Genomic DNA, 15,404 nt, shown 5'->3' with positions numbered 1-15,404 from the left:
ATGATTGAAAGTCAACATAAAACAGCTTTCAGAGTTTACTTCCTTAATGTGATGCTAAACAGGATTTTCAGATTTTAACCGTGAAATGATTGGATTGTGAAAATGAGCATGTATCACCATAAAATACCCTGAATGCGAGTTTGTCGATTGCAAATCTTCTAAAACGCAACTGGCACCTACTTCTGAGGAGACTTTCTGACTGGGATGTGGAGGCCGAAGGTCAAATTCAGAATTAAAGTACTTGTTCAAATTGATCATTATTTGTATTATTGCCATAACTGTATGACATTGGAATTAGCTAATAATAAACAATGCCACAATAGGTACACTGAATGAAAAAGTTGTAGCAAGAAATTGCTATTAAATTGCACACTTAATTAAAAAGAAATGGCAAGTAACACTGAATTTAACATTACATTTTAAAGTAAGAAATCTCTGTTTTCTTTGAAGAATCATTTTTACAGTGTAGTTGGCTGTTGAAGAAATCATTTTGACATTAGAAGTTATTTTAGTGGTGTAAGTTCAAGTTATATATTGTGATGAACAAATTTTGACATTTTGTCATTGAAAAAACGTGGAACACCCAGAACATTAATGAAGTAAATAGGATCAATTTCATGTTGACCTTATTGTGTTGATAGCATATTGACCAAGTCATATTGGATATGTCTTCCAACCAATAAGAAGAGAAAAGTAACAGTTAAAAATTCCGGCAAAGGAGATTTAAAGTTCCCACTCAATTCAGGTACCGATGAAGTAAATGAATGTAAACACCCTGTAAACCATTCAGTGCCGTTCTTCCTGATAATTCATTATCCGTATCTCTCAACAGGTGAGTTCACCACTCATCAAATGGAAATAACCCCTGTGACTTTCACTGACAATTATTGTATTGTATTCCCAATATGAACAAATACCTCTCAGTGCCTTTATCAGCCTTTTATTCAACTCATTGTGCTGAGCAACTCGACTGTTCGTGATTTCACAATCCTCTCAGGTCTAACAGTAGTCTTCCCAGTAGGGCAGCAGTTTTGGCGGTATGTGCAAGTGCAAGTGTTCCAGTCAGGAAAATATAAAATTCAAGTGCATATTCGCTCCTATATTCTTTTAAATACACTTTTTTTTACTTTCAAACATCCATGTTCTGTTTCAGACTCAAATTAAGGACCTTTGAGAGTGTCTGGAATCTTTGATTTCACCAAGTTAATGATGTTACTAGATCTAACTATGTGCAGTCCTGTATGAAATGCTTTAAAATACCTGTAGAGGAGAAAAACTATGTTCCTGGGTGACTGGCAAGGTTTTTGGGGATGGATGGTGTTTGGATGGGTTGCGTTGACCTCCTCCCCAAAGTTTTTATGCCATATTTTATGTGGCATAATGTCAGTTCAGTGGCTTGTATTATTTCTAGTCCCGTTTTTGACCACCAGAGGATCAAGGAAAGACATTTAAGGTGCTGGTAGAAGAACCAGGCTCCTCAGAGCATGGAGACCTGGATTTTAGACCACAGTGTTCCTCTGCCGGTACGGAGGAGGAGGCAGGACTGTTCCTGGCTTCATTCCAGACAGATATTCAGGGTTTTCAGCCACGGCAGGCTGTATGCGGCCGTTCTGCTTGTAAAGGAACTTGTTATTGCAGACCACCGAAGAGTCTTGGGAGTTCTGAGGGGTAATCTTGGGCGGAAGGCTGTGCTGCCAATACTCAGGATTGTCAAAGCTATTCTTGTACATCTTGTCCACTAATGTGGAACCAATCTGGCTGCCTGGTTGCACCGGGTGACCTGGCAGTTTACCTACCACTGAGGACTTTGCCAAATGAAACTGTTGTGGGGAACGATTCGATTGGCTTGGGTGTCCTGGTTGGACTTGATGGCTCACAAGACAGATCTGGCCTGCTGGTGCTTGCGAAACAGATTTGCTGGCGTGATCATGGGCCGACTGGACTGGATGGGTATGTTGATCATTTTGGCTCATCGGTACAGGGTGTACCAGCTGAACTGGTGGTATGGCGAAGTGAACGTGCGGTCCGTGGCTGTGATGATGGGGTTTGCCCAGTTGTGTGATGTGGGGAACGTGGGTGCCTGGAGTGTGGGATGCTGTGGTCACCTGCAACGGGACGGAGACTCCATTTTTCCATAACATTTCCTGGTTCATGTCGCTGGTGTTGTTGAATGTGTTGAGGTAAAGGGGCTCATTGATGTATTCATCTTCACACTTGGGCTTTCCATCAGGGGTGCTGTGGTAACCTGGGTTGTCTAGCGCGTGAACGTCTTTATTTTTACGCCTTGTTACAAAAGGATTCTCCTCAACGGGATTCAGATGATCTGCAAAAGTGACAGACAATGACATGGCTAAAACAGTGTAGACATTATGCTTTCTAATACACATTTTATACATGGCTCTTCATTTAAGAAAAAGTGTGGAATTGCTAAAAAGGTTAAATCATTTTATAGATGAAAGTAAAGTAACTTTAAACAAGTCTTCTTAACTGATCTGTTCAGTTAAGACTCAGTGGTCACTGATTCAGATTCAGTCAAGCAGAACTTTATTAATCCCATAAGGGGAAAATAGAAATAGGTCCATAGACCAAAAAAAAGAAATAAAAAAAAAGAATAGAAAAAGCAAATAAGATTAAAAAAAATGTCAAGAATATATTAAAACTAAACAATTAAGAATAAATATATAATTTCGAACTAAACAATTAAGAATAAATAACTAAATTAAAACTAAATTAAAATATTGAAAATATATACAAACCATAAAATATATTAAACAAAGCAAATATTAATAGACAGCCCTAAATAAATAAAAAGACCAGTACATTCATTAGAATGTCATCTTCCACAGAAGAAAGTAATACAGGTTTGAAAAGACATCAGGATGAGGAAGCCATGACAGAGACATGGTGAAACAGTCTGTATTGTAAAAAGCGCTATACAAATAAAGGTGAATTGACTTGATAGAGCTTTTACACTTCCTACAATAAATGACTTGAGAACATACTTGTGGAGATCTTGTCCTTCATAGGGGACATATAACCATCCTCATCTGTATCTTCCCTCTGTCCTTTCTCTCCCAGGAGGACCGTTGGGTCTGCACTGTAACGCTGGCCGCTGCTGTCCTCTACCGAGTGAGCTGTGGCCTGTTTCTTCAAGCTTCCATTACAGTGTGGATCCTCTATCGGGTCCAGACCTGCTCTCTGTAATCCTGCCGGGACAGAGGGGCCACTTCCTGTAGCGACTGCCACATGAGGTCGGGACCCTGTTCCCTCCTCGGGGCACAAACTTCCATCATGATACCCAAACTGGTTCTGATCACAGGAGGAACACAAATTAACTTGAGGAAATAAGATGCTGAGGTTAGAGAAGTGTAACATGAAAAATGCATTTTGAAAATGTCACGCAATATGGCATCGGGAACTGGCATATTGGTAAGACATAAATTACATCAACAAGTCTAGTCTAGAAGTTAAAGCAACTTAAATTCATAAATTAAAAAGTGGATATTTTGTTGGTATAGAGACAACCATGGGAAAAATATCCAAAACAAGAACAAGACATAGGATGGGGTGCAAAAGTATGAAAGCATCATTGTTTCTTTGGTCTTCTTGATTGACCATATATTTTCAGACTGGGCACTTTGGGAAAGATACACTTTCTGATATAGCAAAGCTCAAGTTTAAAGTGGTCAAGTTTAATTATTGTATGAGGCAGGAAGTGGATGTCATTTTGCCTGTTCTTTTCATTACTCCGGTGAAATGAAATGCTGTGACCAACTTGGCAATGGAGAGAGTCTACTCAAACAGTAATAATGAAAGCAGAGTGCAGCGGCACTGCTCTATATAATTCTCAGAGCCAATGTGACTCTGTGTTTCTAACTGAACAGACATGATCGTCAGCAAATTACACCGCTAAACATACACTACTGTTCACTGTTCAAAAGTCTGGGGTCAGACAGTTTTTTTTTTTTTTTAGAAAGAAAGAAAGTAATATTTTATTTAGCAAGGATGCATTAAAGGAGCTGTATGTAAGAAATGTATTTCAATTAATCATAAAATGGCCCTGATATGTCACTATACATTAAGAAATCATGTTCATTTCAAATACTTATATCACTGACAACGGTAGTCCGGCCAGGATATTGTCATTTAAAAAGTGAAGTTGCAGCCCTCACCTGATGTTGATGTTGTCACCTTGTGTTTTGGCCTGAAGCCCCACCCTCCACCTATCTACCAATCACAAAGTCAGTAGTGTTTCGGCATCCGGGTTGCCAGCTCTGCTCTAGTTACCACAGCTACGTAGCAGCCTACGTTCCTGCTGGATCCTGTAGCCTATCTGGCAACCTCGCGTCAGGGGGAGGGGGAGGGGATACACCGCTCTATAGTAATTTGAAAGTGATTGCAGTACCAGTTTTGGCCACAATCTTACATACGGCTCCTTTAAATTGAACAAAAGCTACAGTTTTTTTTTTTTTTTACATTGCTACATATTTCTATTTCAAATAACTGCTGTTCTTTTGAACTTTTGCAAATATGGGACTGAAAATCTAAGATTGCTGCAAAACCTGGAAACAAACAAAGTTTATGTTTATGAAGAATGCAAAGCATGCATTTTCACTAGTTGTCTCAGTCTTTTGGACCACATATATATGTTGTACCAGTACTACTGTATATTATTCAGTTGAGATTATAATAGCTGTGGAAATACAATATTTATACACTGAAAGGTTTTTAAAATAATAAGTGAGAGTATATATTGCTTGAATGCATAAAAATGTGTGACAATATACTAGGCTAAAAGAGATAAAGATTTAGAAAACTTTTTTATTTATGTAAATATGTCCATGAATGTACTAGGAATAAAAGCATGTGTCATCACAAGCAAAGGGAAAAGAAATCGAAAAAAAATAAAATAAAATAAGACCCAATATATTTGATTATTTGTATTTTGAAGTGACACATGTGAAGTGGTACACCAGTGCTTACTTGATTTGAATCTACATGTGGGCGGGGCATATGTGATGTGGGAGGAGCATTTAAGGAATGAGGAACCAAGTACTCCTCAGCGTCCATCAGGTCATCCAGCTCCTCCTCATCTAGAAGACTCTGGAAGAACTTACTGTGGTTGGGGCTGGGCAGCTTCATGCGATCGTCCCCCTGAGATGACAACATATTGTGTTAAACAATGAGGTTCAGGATCATGAAACGTTTCGATTTCAAACAGAAAGAAGTTACGCAATCCCCACCTGTATGACGAGGTATCTCTGAGGGTCCCGTGCCATGCGGCTGAACTCTGCAGCGAGTTCCTTAAACCGAGGCCGACTATCAGCATCAATCATCCAGCCTGGAGGAGAAAACAGAGCAACATGGATAACTTTTCAGTTCAAATCTGCCTTGATTATATAGCCAACTCTTGTCTGAATGTATGCCAGTGTGGTTTTATTATGTTTACATTTACACATAACAAATACAATTACTAAATTCTCAATATGTATGCATGCATTTTATGTATTCACATATTCTGGGTTTGGCATTTGCTTGATACTCATTTCTTAATTTCATTTCATTTCCCCTCCAATCTGACACAAATGGGAAGCAATAAACGTGGATTTCATGCAGGAATATTAAAATCTCTCTGAGGTGTTATAATTGTTATGTTGAAACAAATCATAAATGGCGTCTTCCAGTCAAATACGATTACGACAAACAGATCTAATCTCCGTCTCTTTTCACTTATTTGTGGAATTGACTGTGCTAAAACAAATTGAGTGCGAGTGCATAAAGAGAGCTGGATAAAGCAGTGACAGCGAGTACAAGACACACGTACCAGTTATGATTTGGCTATAGCTTTTTACATTGTACCTTTTTTTGTGCACAATTGCAAAACATAACCATATTAAAGTATGTCATTTCTGTCCCTCTAACAGCACCTAATGAAGTTCAAAAATAACAGGTTTTTGAAACACATCTTCCATCTAGCATTGGTCAATAAAATGGAAAGCATTCTATATAAACAGATTATAAAGTCTAAGAATATGACTCACATTTCACCATCACCATGTAGACGTCTATGGTGCAGATGGGCGGCTGGGGCAAACGCTCGCCCTTCTCCAGGATATCTGGAATCTCACGTGTGGAAATCCCATCGTAGGGCTTTCCTCCGAACGTCATCAGCTCCCAGATAGTCACCCCTGAATGAATGTGAAACACATAGTCCATCTTCAAAGCTCACTGTTAGTTATCATGATGGTAATGAAATTATAGGAGTGGATGTGAAACCACAAAGAATGTGTTGTTTTCAGCTATACTTAACAGCTATCTTACACAAAGCAGTATCCGATCTATGAATGCCACTTTTAGCTGTTTTGCATTTACTCCATAATTTTGCTGATAGTATTCTTTGAGAACGCTAAAAAGATAACCCTCTGGTGTTCCTTGTGTGGCGGTCAAAAATGACTGAAATAAATGAATGTATGAATGAATTTTTGAATACATGAATGTACTATAGTACACTTTGTTTTGATAATGTTTTTTTATTTAAAATTTTGTATTTTTAGGGGATTTTATGATACTAAATTATATTTATGCAGGAGTTATAATCCATTTATTACCCGTTAACCACCTTTTGAGCATAGACCTGAAAACAAAATTTCCCACTTTAACTGTCATAAATCTTGAACGCTTCGGAACAGACTTAGGTTTGGTCTCTTTTTAAAGACGACACTTGGCAGATTATTGCTGGAGTGAAAAACATGTTTTACTCGAATACTGCAAGAAAACCAAAGCCATAATTCTAAACAAGTTCAGAAAAATTTTGTTTGGATGCAGTACCAAACGTTTCCACTAGATTAAATTTGTTTCCCATTTATTTCAAGGGCCCTTTAGCCTTTTTTTTTTTTTTTTTTTTTTTTTTTAGTGTTGACATAGCAAGTGCAAAAACCTTTATCAAGTTTTGTACCATTCTGAAGTAAAAAAAAAAAAAAAAAAAAAAAAAAAATAGATCAAAGATGACAGAAGAGCACCAGAGGGTTAAAAATAAGTTATTAAGTCAATGTTAAATAAATATTATAATAAATATTACTTAAATAAACAAAAACCAAATAATCATATAAAACGATTATTTAATAATATATGTAATTTAATAATAATTTAGAATAAAACTAATTGAGAATGATTTTTTTTTATATAAATTAACTAAATATACATATTTAATATTACATAATTCGAGAAAAAAATAATAAAATAAACAAAACATAATAATAAGAATTATAATTATAACAGTATTTTTTTGCAATTTAATCAGAAAACAACAACAATCTATTAGTGAAACACAATTTGCTTCACTGTGTATAGCTCACCATAGCTCCATATATCACTCTGGTGAGTGAACTTCCTGTAGTGAATGCACTCCAAGGCCATCCACTTGATGGGCATCTAAGTTAATGAATAACGGTTTTACATTTCAGCAAAGAGCATTTTCATATCAACATGGCAATTTTTACAGTTGTAAAACAGTTGTCGAACAGTTACAGTAACAATTTTTATTAACTAACATTAATAAAGGTTCATAAATGCTGTACAAATATATTGCTCATAGTTGGTTCATGTTAACTAATGCATTAAATAATGTTTATTGCGTTACCAAATACTTTGTTTTGGGAAGGTGTGAAATGCATTCATGCTCAGAATTAAATGAGAGTCCAAATGAGACCAGTCAACTTTCATTCAAAAGGATTTAACAAACTCCTTTACAAGAAGAACTGTGGGCGGACACAAATGAATACTGCTGATTTTTCCATAAATCATCTTTAGATTTTTGTTGATATGCTTTTACTTTGTAGTGCTTTTTGATGTGAAGAATTTCATTAGACAAATATGTATGATGTTTCAAACACTGACCTTGCCTCCATCCGCACTGTACTCCTTTTCATCTATTTCCAGGAGGCGAGCAAGTCCAAAATCAGTGATCTTGATGTGGTTTGGAGATTTGACCAGGACGTTACGAGCCGCGAGGTCTCTGTGCACCAGCCGCCTCTCCTCCAGGAACATCATACCCTGCCGAAGAAGAGATCTGACCAATTATCATTTTAACCGACCACAGTCCTGCTTAATATCACGTATCTACAAGTAAAGCAACCCAATTTTAAATCTCCCGAGCTCTCATATAGACCACCGCTGCTATACAAATGCATCAGAGATTTAAATATTGGCCTGCCAAATTAGATTCACTTACTAAAGATATACTTAAATTAGTGTGACATCTAATTAAAATGTAATAGCATCTCCTTATTTCTCTTTACCCATGTTCACTTCCATTTTGCTACTTTGGGTCACTGTGCATTAATACTGATCTTAGTGCCTCTACAGAAGTTTGCCTATGATTTATGGCTTTATGCTAATCTTCAATTAAAATGCAACTTCCTGGCCTTTGGGAGGAGAGGGGAGCTGAGCTGGAGGGGCTGCTAAAACTCTGCATGTGCTTGAAGAAAATCACTGACAGTGAGCGTTGGGGAAATGGACCTGTGGGCTTTTTCTGGGCAGTGCTGAATGAAGCCATGATGGAAAGGACTGTGGACGCATGGCAGCACTATGAAGGACGACAACACAAGAATGGACCATTGAGGAGGACCCTTTAGTGAAGCACATGCTTTCAAGACAAACTGAAAGAATATTGGCCACTGGAACACTGTACAAATACTCATTAAAAAAGCCAAGTTTTGTGTGAGTTCTGCTGTGTAATTGCCAGTTTTCAGCACAATTAAACAATGACAAAATTGAGATCCTGCCAACATCAATGCAGGAATAACTGCAAGAAACACAAAAAAAATACATGTTTTTCCAATAAATTAAATGATTATAATTTTTTTAAAATAATTATTTTGTTCAGCAAGGATCCATTAAACTGATCAAAGGTGATGGTAAAGACTTACATTGTTACCAAAAAGAAAAAAAGAAAAAAAAAGTTTAAAATAAATGAAAAGTTATTTTAAACTTTCTATTCATCAAAGAATCCTGAAAATGTATAATATTTGCAAAAAAAAACTTTTTTGAAAAGTGTATTTTTACCAAACCCATTGTATGCATTTGGATATACTGGATGTAGATCCTGTGAAGATTTTGAGTGATGATACAAATGAATCGTTGAATCAGACAGAGGTGGACAGTAACAAAGTACATTTACTTGAGTACTGTACTTAAGTACACTTTTTGAGTATCTGTACTTTACTTGAGTATTATTTTTTCTGGAAACTTTTTACTTATAACTTCACTACATTTGAAAGACAAATATCGTACTTTTTACTCCACTACAATTCTGTCAAGGTCCTTGAGTAGAAAGTAGTAATGTCAGTCAGGGGATGATTTTGGTTGCAGGGGTTGCATTTTGGTCGGAAATGAAAGTCGGACTGACGTCAGAAACCGACTGATGTTGGTTTCTGACGCCAACCCGATTTTCGTTATTAACCACAATACAACGTCTGTCCAACGTTGGAGATTAATGTCAATCCGGCGTTGGATTCTGACATCAACCTGATTTTCATTTTCAGCGTTGGGTTTGGTCTTCTAAATGCAAATTTTGTCATTGGTTTGGTGCACACTAGCTTATAGATAACAGTAATGCTAACATATTCATACTAAAAGCTAAACAACTTTAAATAGGGCACTATTTGAGGGAACAGCCATTTGGGTGTCCGAAACCATTGTGGACGCACTTATTCAATCTCACATTCAATCCCACTTCTGGAACTGTGTTCTAGAAATAAATGTGATATTGATATGAGGGCAGGCATACAGTAGATTCAGAGGCATAAGGTACTGTAAGTATTACACACAACAATGCAACAATAATAAAACAATGCATTGACATTTACTTTTGATACTTAAGTACTTTTAAAAACAAGTACTTCTGTGCTTTTTTCTGTCTTTACAACTTTTACTCTTAACGGGGTAATATTTGACCAGTAGTATCTGTACTTTCACTCAAGTAAGGAAGTTGTGTACTTTGTCCACCTCTGGAATCAGAGTAGAATCAATTATCTGAAACTGGACAGTTTTGAACTGATTTAAATAAATGAATCAAACTAGTGCCATTTTTGCTACTGACATTCAAATCAAAGATATGAAATGAAATGCAATAATCAAATAAATAGCCTTTTAAAAAGTATATGCAATTATTATGTGAATATTCAATGCATTTCACAGCACTATTGGCAAGAGTAAACCATAAGCATTCTCATTTATCTCAATGATAGTTGCAAAAATCACGTCCTGATGTTCTAACGTTGACTCCATAATGGTGCATTTACTGCATCTACCAACCAGACAAACCCAGACAAACTCTTTGACTAATTCACGACTCTCTGTGACATGTCATTTGCTGACTTTTTCTTCCAGAGGCGACGATGATCGCTTCTCAGAGCTACTTATACAGCTGTCTGGGAATTTATGTGAGCATGCATTAATCAGACAACAGCTGAGTCAAGAACACTGTGTTAAAATATATTTTCTCTGTGATTCAGAGAGAGACATTGACCCATCCATCACACAGCAGCACTGTAGACACAGCACACTCTCTCTCACATTCACTCTCTCTCTCTCTCAAATATAGTCACGCGTAAGAAAAAGCACAACACATAATACAGAATAGCTTGAGCGATCCATGCAGGATATGATATTGTAGCTCAGTTTCAAAACCTATTGAGTTCCTTTGTCATCTACTCCATACAGGCAGTCTCCTCAATGAGCTTTTCATTATGCTCCATTTATGACAGTTTGTTGTTAGCATGTTGCAATACTTTACATATGCCAGTCAGAATTAGTTTTTAAAGAAATTCAAATATTCAGACATTTGTAAAGTTACAAAAGATTTCCATATCAATTTTTTTTTTTTTTTTTTTTTTTTTACTTTCTATTCATCAAAGAATCCTGAAAAACTGCATCATGGTTTCCACAAAAATATTAAGTAGCACAATTGTTTTCAACCTTGATAAGCAATGTTTCTTGAGCAGCAAATTAGCGTATTGATTTCTGAAGGATCATGTAACACTGACGACTGGAGTTATGATGCTGAAAATTCAGCTTTGCATTACAGGAATAAATTACATTTTAAAATATTCTCAAATAAAAAACAGTTATTTTAAATTATAATAATATTTCACAATATTGCTGTTTTTACTGTATTTACGATCAAATAAATGCAGGCTTGGTAAGCATTAGAGACTTCTTTCAAAAACATTAAAAAAAATGCATTGTAGAGTATAAAAATATACAAAGCATACACATATCGGGTAAAACAAATGTTTATTTTTAATCCAATTAAATTGTAGATTTATAAAAAAAAATATATATATTTTTTGTTGATTTCAACTCATCCACCATCTTAGAATCTCACAATTAATGTAAACGCAGCAATATACATTGGTATTTACAAGTTCAAAATAAAAGTAACCATTAGCAAGTCAACGACCAAAAACATGGGACTCTTTTGTAAAGTATTTCTACCTGTTTAAGAAACGCATGTCCCTTTTTTCCCCATTAAGGATGAATGAATGAGCAGCCTTATGTTTGAGCTGTTGATTTAGCATTCAAAAAAGAAAAAAGGAAACGTGAGAGAGATCTTTAGCAAATGCAAACCTGCTTTTGTCAGCAGAAACACTACAGAAGACAATCGTTCTCATGAACTGCATCCAAACTAAAGTATCCAACGCTTGCAAATCTTGAATCTTCCAATTTGATTCTTCACTCTGAGATCAAGAAAGCTGGATCTAGTGGAATTAGCATTCAAACGACAAGCTTTTCTGCTGCCGGCCTTTAATGTTTCTTTCCATACAGAAGCTCTCTCTCCAACCAAAGAGATGGGCTAGGCAGTGAGAAGCAGCTCTTTGTGTGTTCAGTTTGACTGAAGTCAGATTAAAGCAAGAGCAAACCCCGTCAAAAGCTACTGGCGTTTAGTATTACAGGCGTCTTGCAGGCTAGCGCGAGGAGCAGGTCCAAGCGTTGGCGTGACGTGCATGTAAGCAAGCCAGAGCATTCGAGTAGCGTCCCTAACCTCTGTTCTCTTGTTTTTACATCTGCGTTAGAGGTTAAAGTTTCTCCGAACAAAAAGAGAAGAGGCTCCCGCGGTGCCCTATTACAACACTTTCTAACCGCTGGCATGGGAAATAACAAATATTAGATGTGCATGACCACCTGGGCTTAATTAAAATCAGAGAGAGAAAGCTGCATCTAAATAAAGAAGATGGCGGAGGAGAACGCATCTAAAAACACATGTTGAAAGATGGATTGAGGGTCAGAGGGTCACGGTTGTTGTTGTTACAGTTACATTCAGATTAAAGATGCTAAGAGAGATGTTTTTCCCCCTTTTCTCCATTTTCTGATTTTAGTGTATTTGTTTTATATACAGTACTGTGCAAAAGTCTTAGTTAATTAACATGCCTAAGACTTTTGCACAGTACTGTATATCAGAGCTCCAGTGATATTACAGGCATATTTCACAAATAAATATCCATTGTTTTTGGAAAATCAAAATTTTCACTATGTTGTCAGAACAAAATTCAAACATAATGGCGACAGAGCGTTTTCCCATGTGGACCCAAACTTTGGAATGATCTCCCTCTTTCTATAAGGTACTTAAAGTCACTACTGAAATTTAAGGCCATGTTAAAAGCACATCTGCTAAAAACTTCCTGGGCATCTTCATGATGGGTGTTTGATCATTACCTTGTCTGTTTTGTGCGTTAAATTATTATTATTATTAATTTTTTTTTGTCTGTACTCTTATTTTTGTGTTTTACTAGTGATTGTGAAGCACCTTGGGCAACAGCTGTTGCATTAAATGTGCTAAAACAAATGAAATTTACATTTACATTTAGTTATTTAGCAGACGCTTTTATCCAAAGCGACTTACAAATTAGGGCTAAATTAAGCGAGTCATCGTGAAGAGGCAAAGACCGTGGAAGAAGTGCTCAAAATACAAAGTGCAGGCGTTGCTCAGAGTAGCATAAGCCAGACAAGGGAGGATTAAGGGAAAAGGAAAATATATATATTTTTTAAGAGGTTAAGTGCTCACGGAAGAGATGAGTTTTAAGTTGTCTTTTGAATGTTGTCAGGGATTCTGCATTCCGGATGAGGGTGGGGAGATCATTCCACCAGCATGGAACCGTGAATGAGAATGTTCTGGAAAGTGATTTTGTGGCTCTCTGTGATGGAACCACGAGACGTCGCTCATTGACTGATCGTAGGCTTCTGGTAGGGATGTAGACTCGTAGGAGCGAGTGAAAGAGGGAGCTGAGCCGTGATAGATCTGTAAGCAAGCGTCAATGTGATAAAATTGTGATGAAATTGTGATGAAATTGATGAAGAGAAGTAAATGTCGGCCCGCTATGCACATCGTTCGCAACAAATGTCATTGCATTTGCCACCTCTGAGCTGCAATAAATCTGTAAAGTATATCTAAATACCAACTCAGATGGAGGTTCTGAAAAAAATAAATGCCTGTATAGCCTAAAAGTTTATGTGTAATAAATTCTATGTTGAATCAAATTAAACATTTCCTTCTAAAGCTACTTTTTGAGGCTTTCCTCATTTAACATAATAATGATTTTAAATGATATTTTAGGGTAATTTCTCAGCCAAACTTGCTAATTAGTTAGATGAATTAGATGAATTAATCAGTACATCATTTAATTCATTAGATTAAAAAGTTAAATCGCTTGACAGCCACAAAAATAGTAGGAATTTTACAGTGTATATACTATGCAGTAAACAATAACACTTTACAATAAAGTTCCATTAGTTAACATAAACTAAAAATTAACAATACTTCTAAAGAATTTGTTAATCCTATCTGATGTTAACTTCAAGATTTAGTAATCCCTTTTTAAATCAAAAGTTGTATTCGTTAACATTAACGGTACACAGAAATGATAATTATTTTGGATCACATGACCTCTGATACTTTCCGACAGCAACTAAATAACACAACCTGAACTAATCTAGTATCAGAGCACACAATAAGGCTACACACATTTGCTACAGATTAATGCATACATTAAAATATGTTTAAAGATGTTTTCAGTCGTTTTAACTCTCACATTTTGCATGCAATCTCGTTTTAAATATATAGAGATATTCACAAACTCTCTTCAGCCCTACATGCAGAACAATGTTGTCAGTTTCCTTGATGTGTTACGGAGGAGGAGGATAACAGGACTACATACTGTCTGAAAAGCTGTAGTGCGTGGGCAGCACAGGAGGTTCATCAGACAACATGGTATAATTTGTGATAAATACACAGGAGCGGTTTCCATCACACACTGGTGGAACAAAGACAACGAACACTAACCGCATCACGGTGCACAACGAAAAACAGTTGTGTCTTTTATGCTAAGTCTCAAACTGCTGAAAGTTTGCAGCTAGCTGACGAAAGAAGATGTGTAAACACCATAGGTTATTTATGAAAGACTGAATATGCTGCTGTTTGTTTCTTACATCAACAACTCCTTATGACCCTTCATTCTTACACCGTTTCTACAACGGTGCATGCATTCCTCTCTCTCTCAATGAAAATTTTCAGTTTTAATAGCACTCTATTGCAGTGCTCCTCGACCTTTTTGACTTTTAAGGGCCATGTCACACTAAGCTCAAGGTCAGCCGTCTGCCAATGTCGGGCCGTTGGTGAGCATCTGTCGGCTTGATTTTGCGGTGTGTTTCACGGTGTGTGGGAGTTCGCACGATTCAGCATGTTGAGAGATCGCTCTGATTGGCTGTTCAGTTTAGCGCGCGAGTCGTGCATGAGAGAGTAAAAGCGAAAGTGATGAAAGTGAGCAAAGTAGCCAAGACGGCATAGAAAGAAGGCTGCTCTACGTCATCTTACCTGAGCATTCAAATATTTTCATAACAACATGAGCCACCTGGAATGAAGAAAGTGATCAGCGTGATTGATATTCAAAATGGAAAGCAAACGCTGCTTTGTTTAGTCCTAGTTTCGGATTCCCTTTTTGAATGACACATATAGACTATTGATACCTGCTAATATAGACAGTTATTTCCTTACATGTACGTGCAGAACGCACGTGCCAGTTGACAGTCAGATGTAGTCTTTGCAGTGTGTTCAAGTGCAGCTTTTTGGCCGAGACGCAGCCGACGCGAGGCGACAACACAAACGGCTTTTGCCGCCGTTAGCTTTTTGATGTCGGCTTGGTGTGTCATGGCCTAAAAGGGATAGTTCACCCAAAAATATATTTACTCACCCACAAGTTGTTCCAAACCTGTATACAGTACATGTCTTTGTGCTCGTGGACACTAAGGAAGATATTTTGAAGAATGTTTGTAACCAAACAGGGCCGTGCTTGGCTAAAAGCCACGGGCCTGTTAGCACCAAGCCCAAAACACACTGCGTTTCCGGGCCA

At 37.0% G+C, this 15,404-nt stretch overlaps 1 protein-coding gene across 1 annotated transcript in view; it reads right to left on the bottom strand.

Annotated features, from left to right (window-relative positions):
- Positions 1 to 925: 925 nt before the first annotated feature.
- Positions 926 to 15,404, bottom strand: part of LOC311286854 (receptor tyrosine-protein kinase erbB-4-like) — a 151,052-nt gene continuing 136,573 nt past the window's right edge. Inside the window, exons 21-27 of the mRNA XM_084403290.1 lie at positions 7,897 to 8,052; positions 7,356 to 7,431; positions 6,042 to 6,188; positions 5,244 to 5,341; positions 4,984 to 5,154; positions 3,003 to 3,309; positions 926 to 2,323 (exon numbers count right to left, since the gene is read on the bottom strand). Coding sequence (XP_084259416.1) covers positions 1,500 to 2,323; positions 3,003 to 3,309; positions 4,984 to 5,154; positions 5,244 to 5,341; positions 6,042 to 6,188; positions 7,356 to 7,431; positions 7,897 to 8,052 — 1,779 coding nt within the window. The 3' untranslated portion in view covers positions 926 to 1,499. The remainder of the gene's footprint in view (positions 2,324 to 3,002; positions 3,310 to 4,983; positions 5,155 to 5,243; positions 5,342 to 6,041; positions 6,189 to 7,355; positions 7,432 to 7,896; positions 8,053 to 15,404) is intronic.

Source organism: Rutilus rutilus (assembly GCF_951802725.1).
Source record: "Rutilus rutilus genome assembly, chromosome: 2".
NCBI lineage: Eukaryota > Metazoa > Chordata > Actinopteri > Cypriniformes > Leuciscidae > Rutilus > Rutilus rutilus.
The sequence above is the reverse complement of the archived record's forward strand: the minus strand, read 5'-3'. Positions and strand labels throughout refer to the sequence as shown.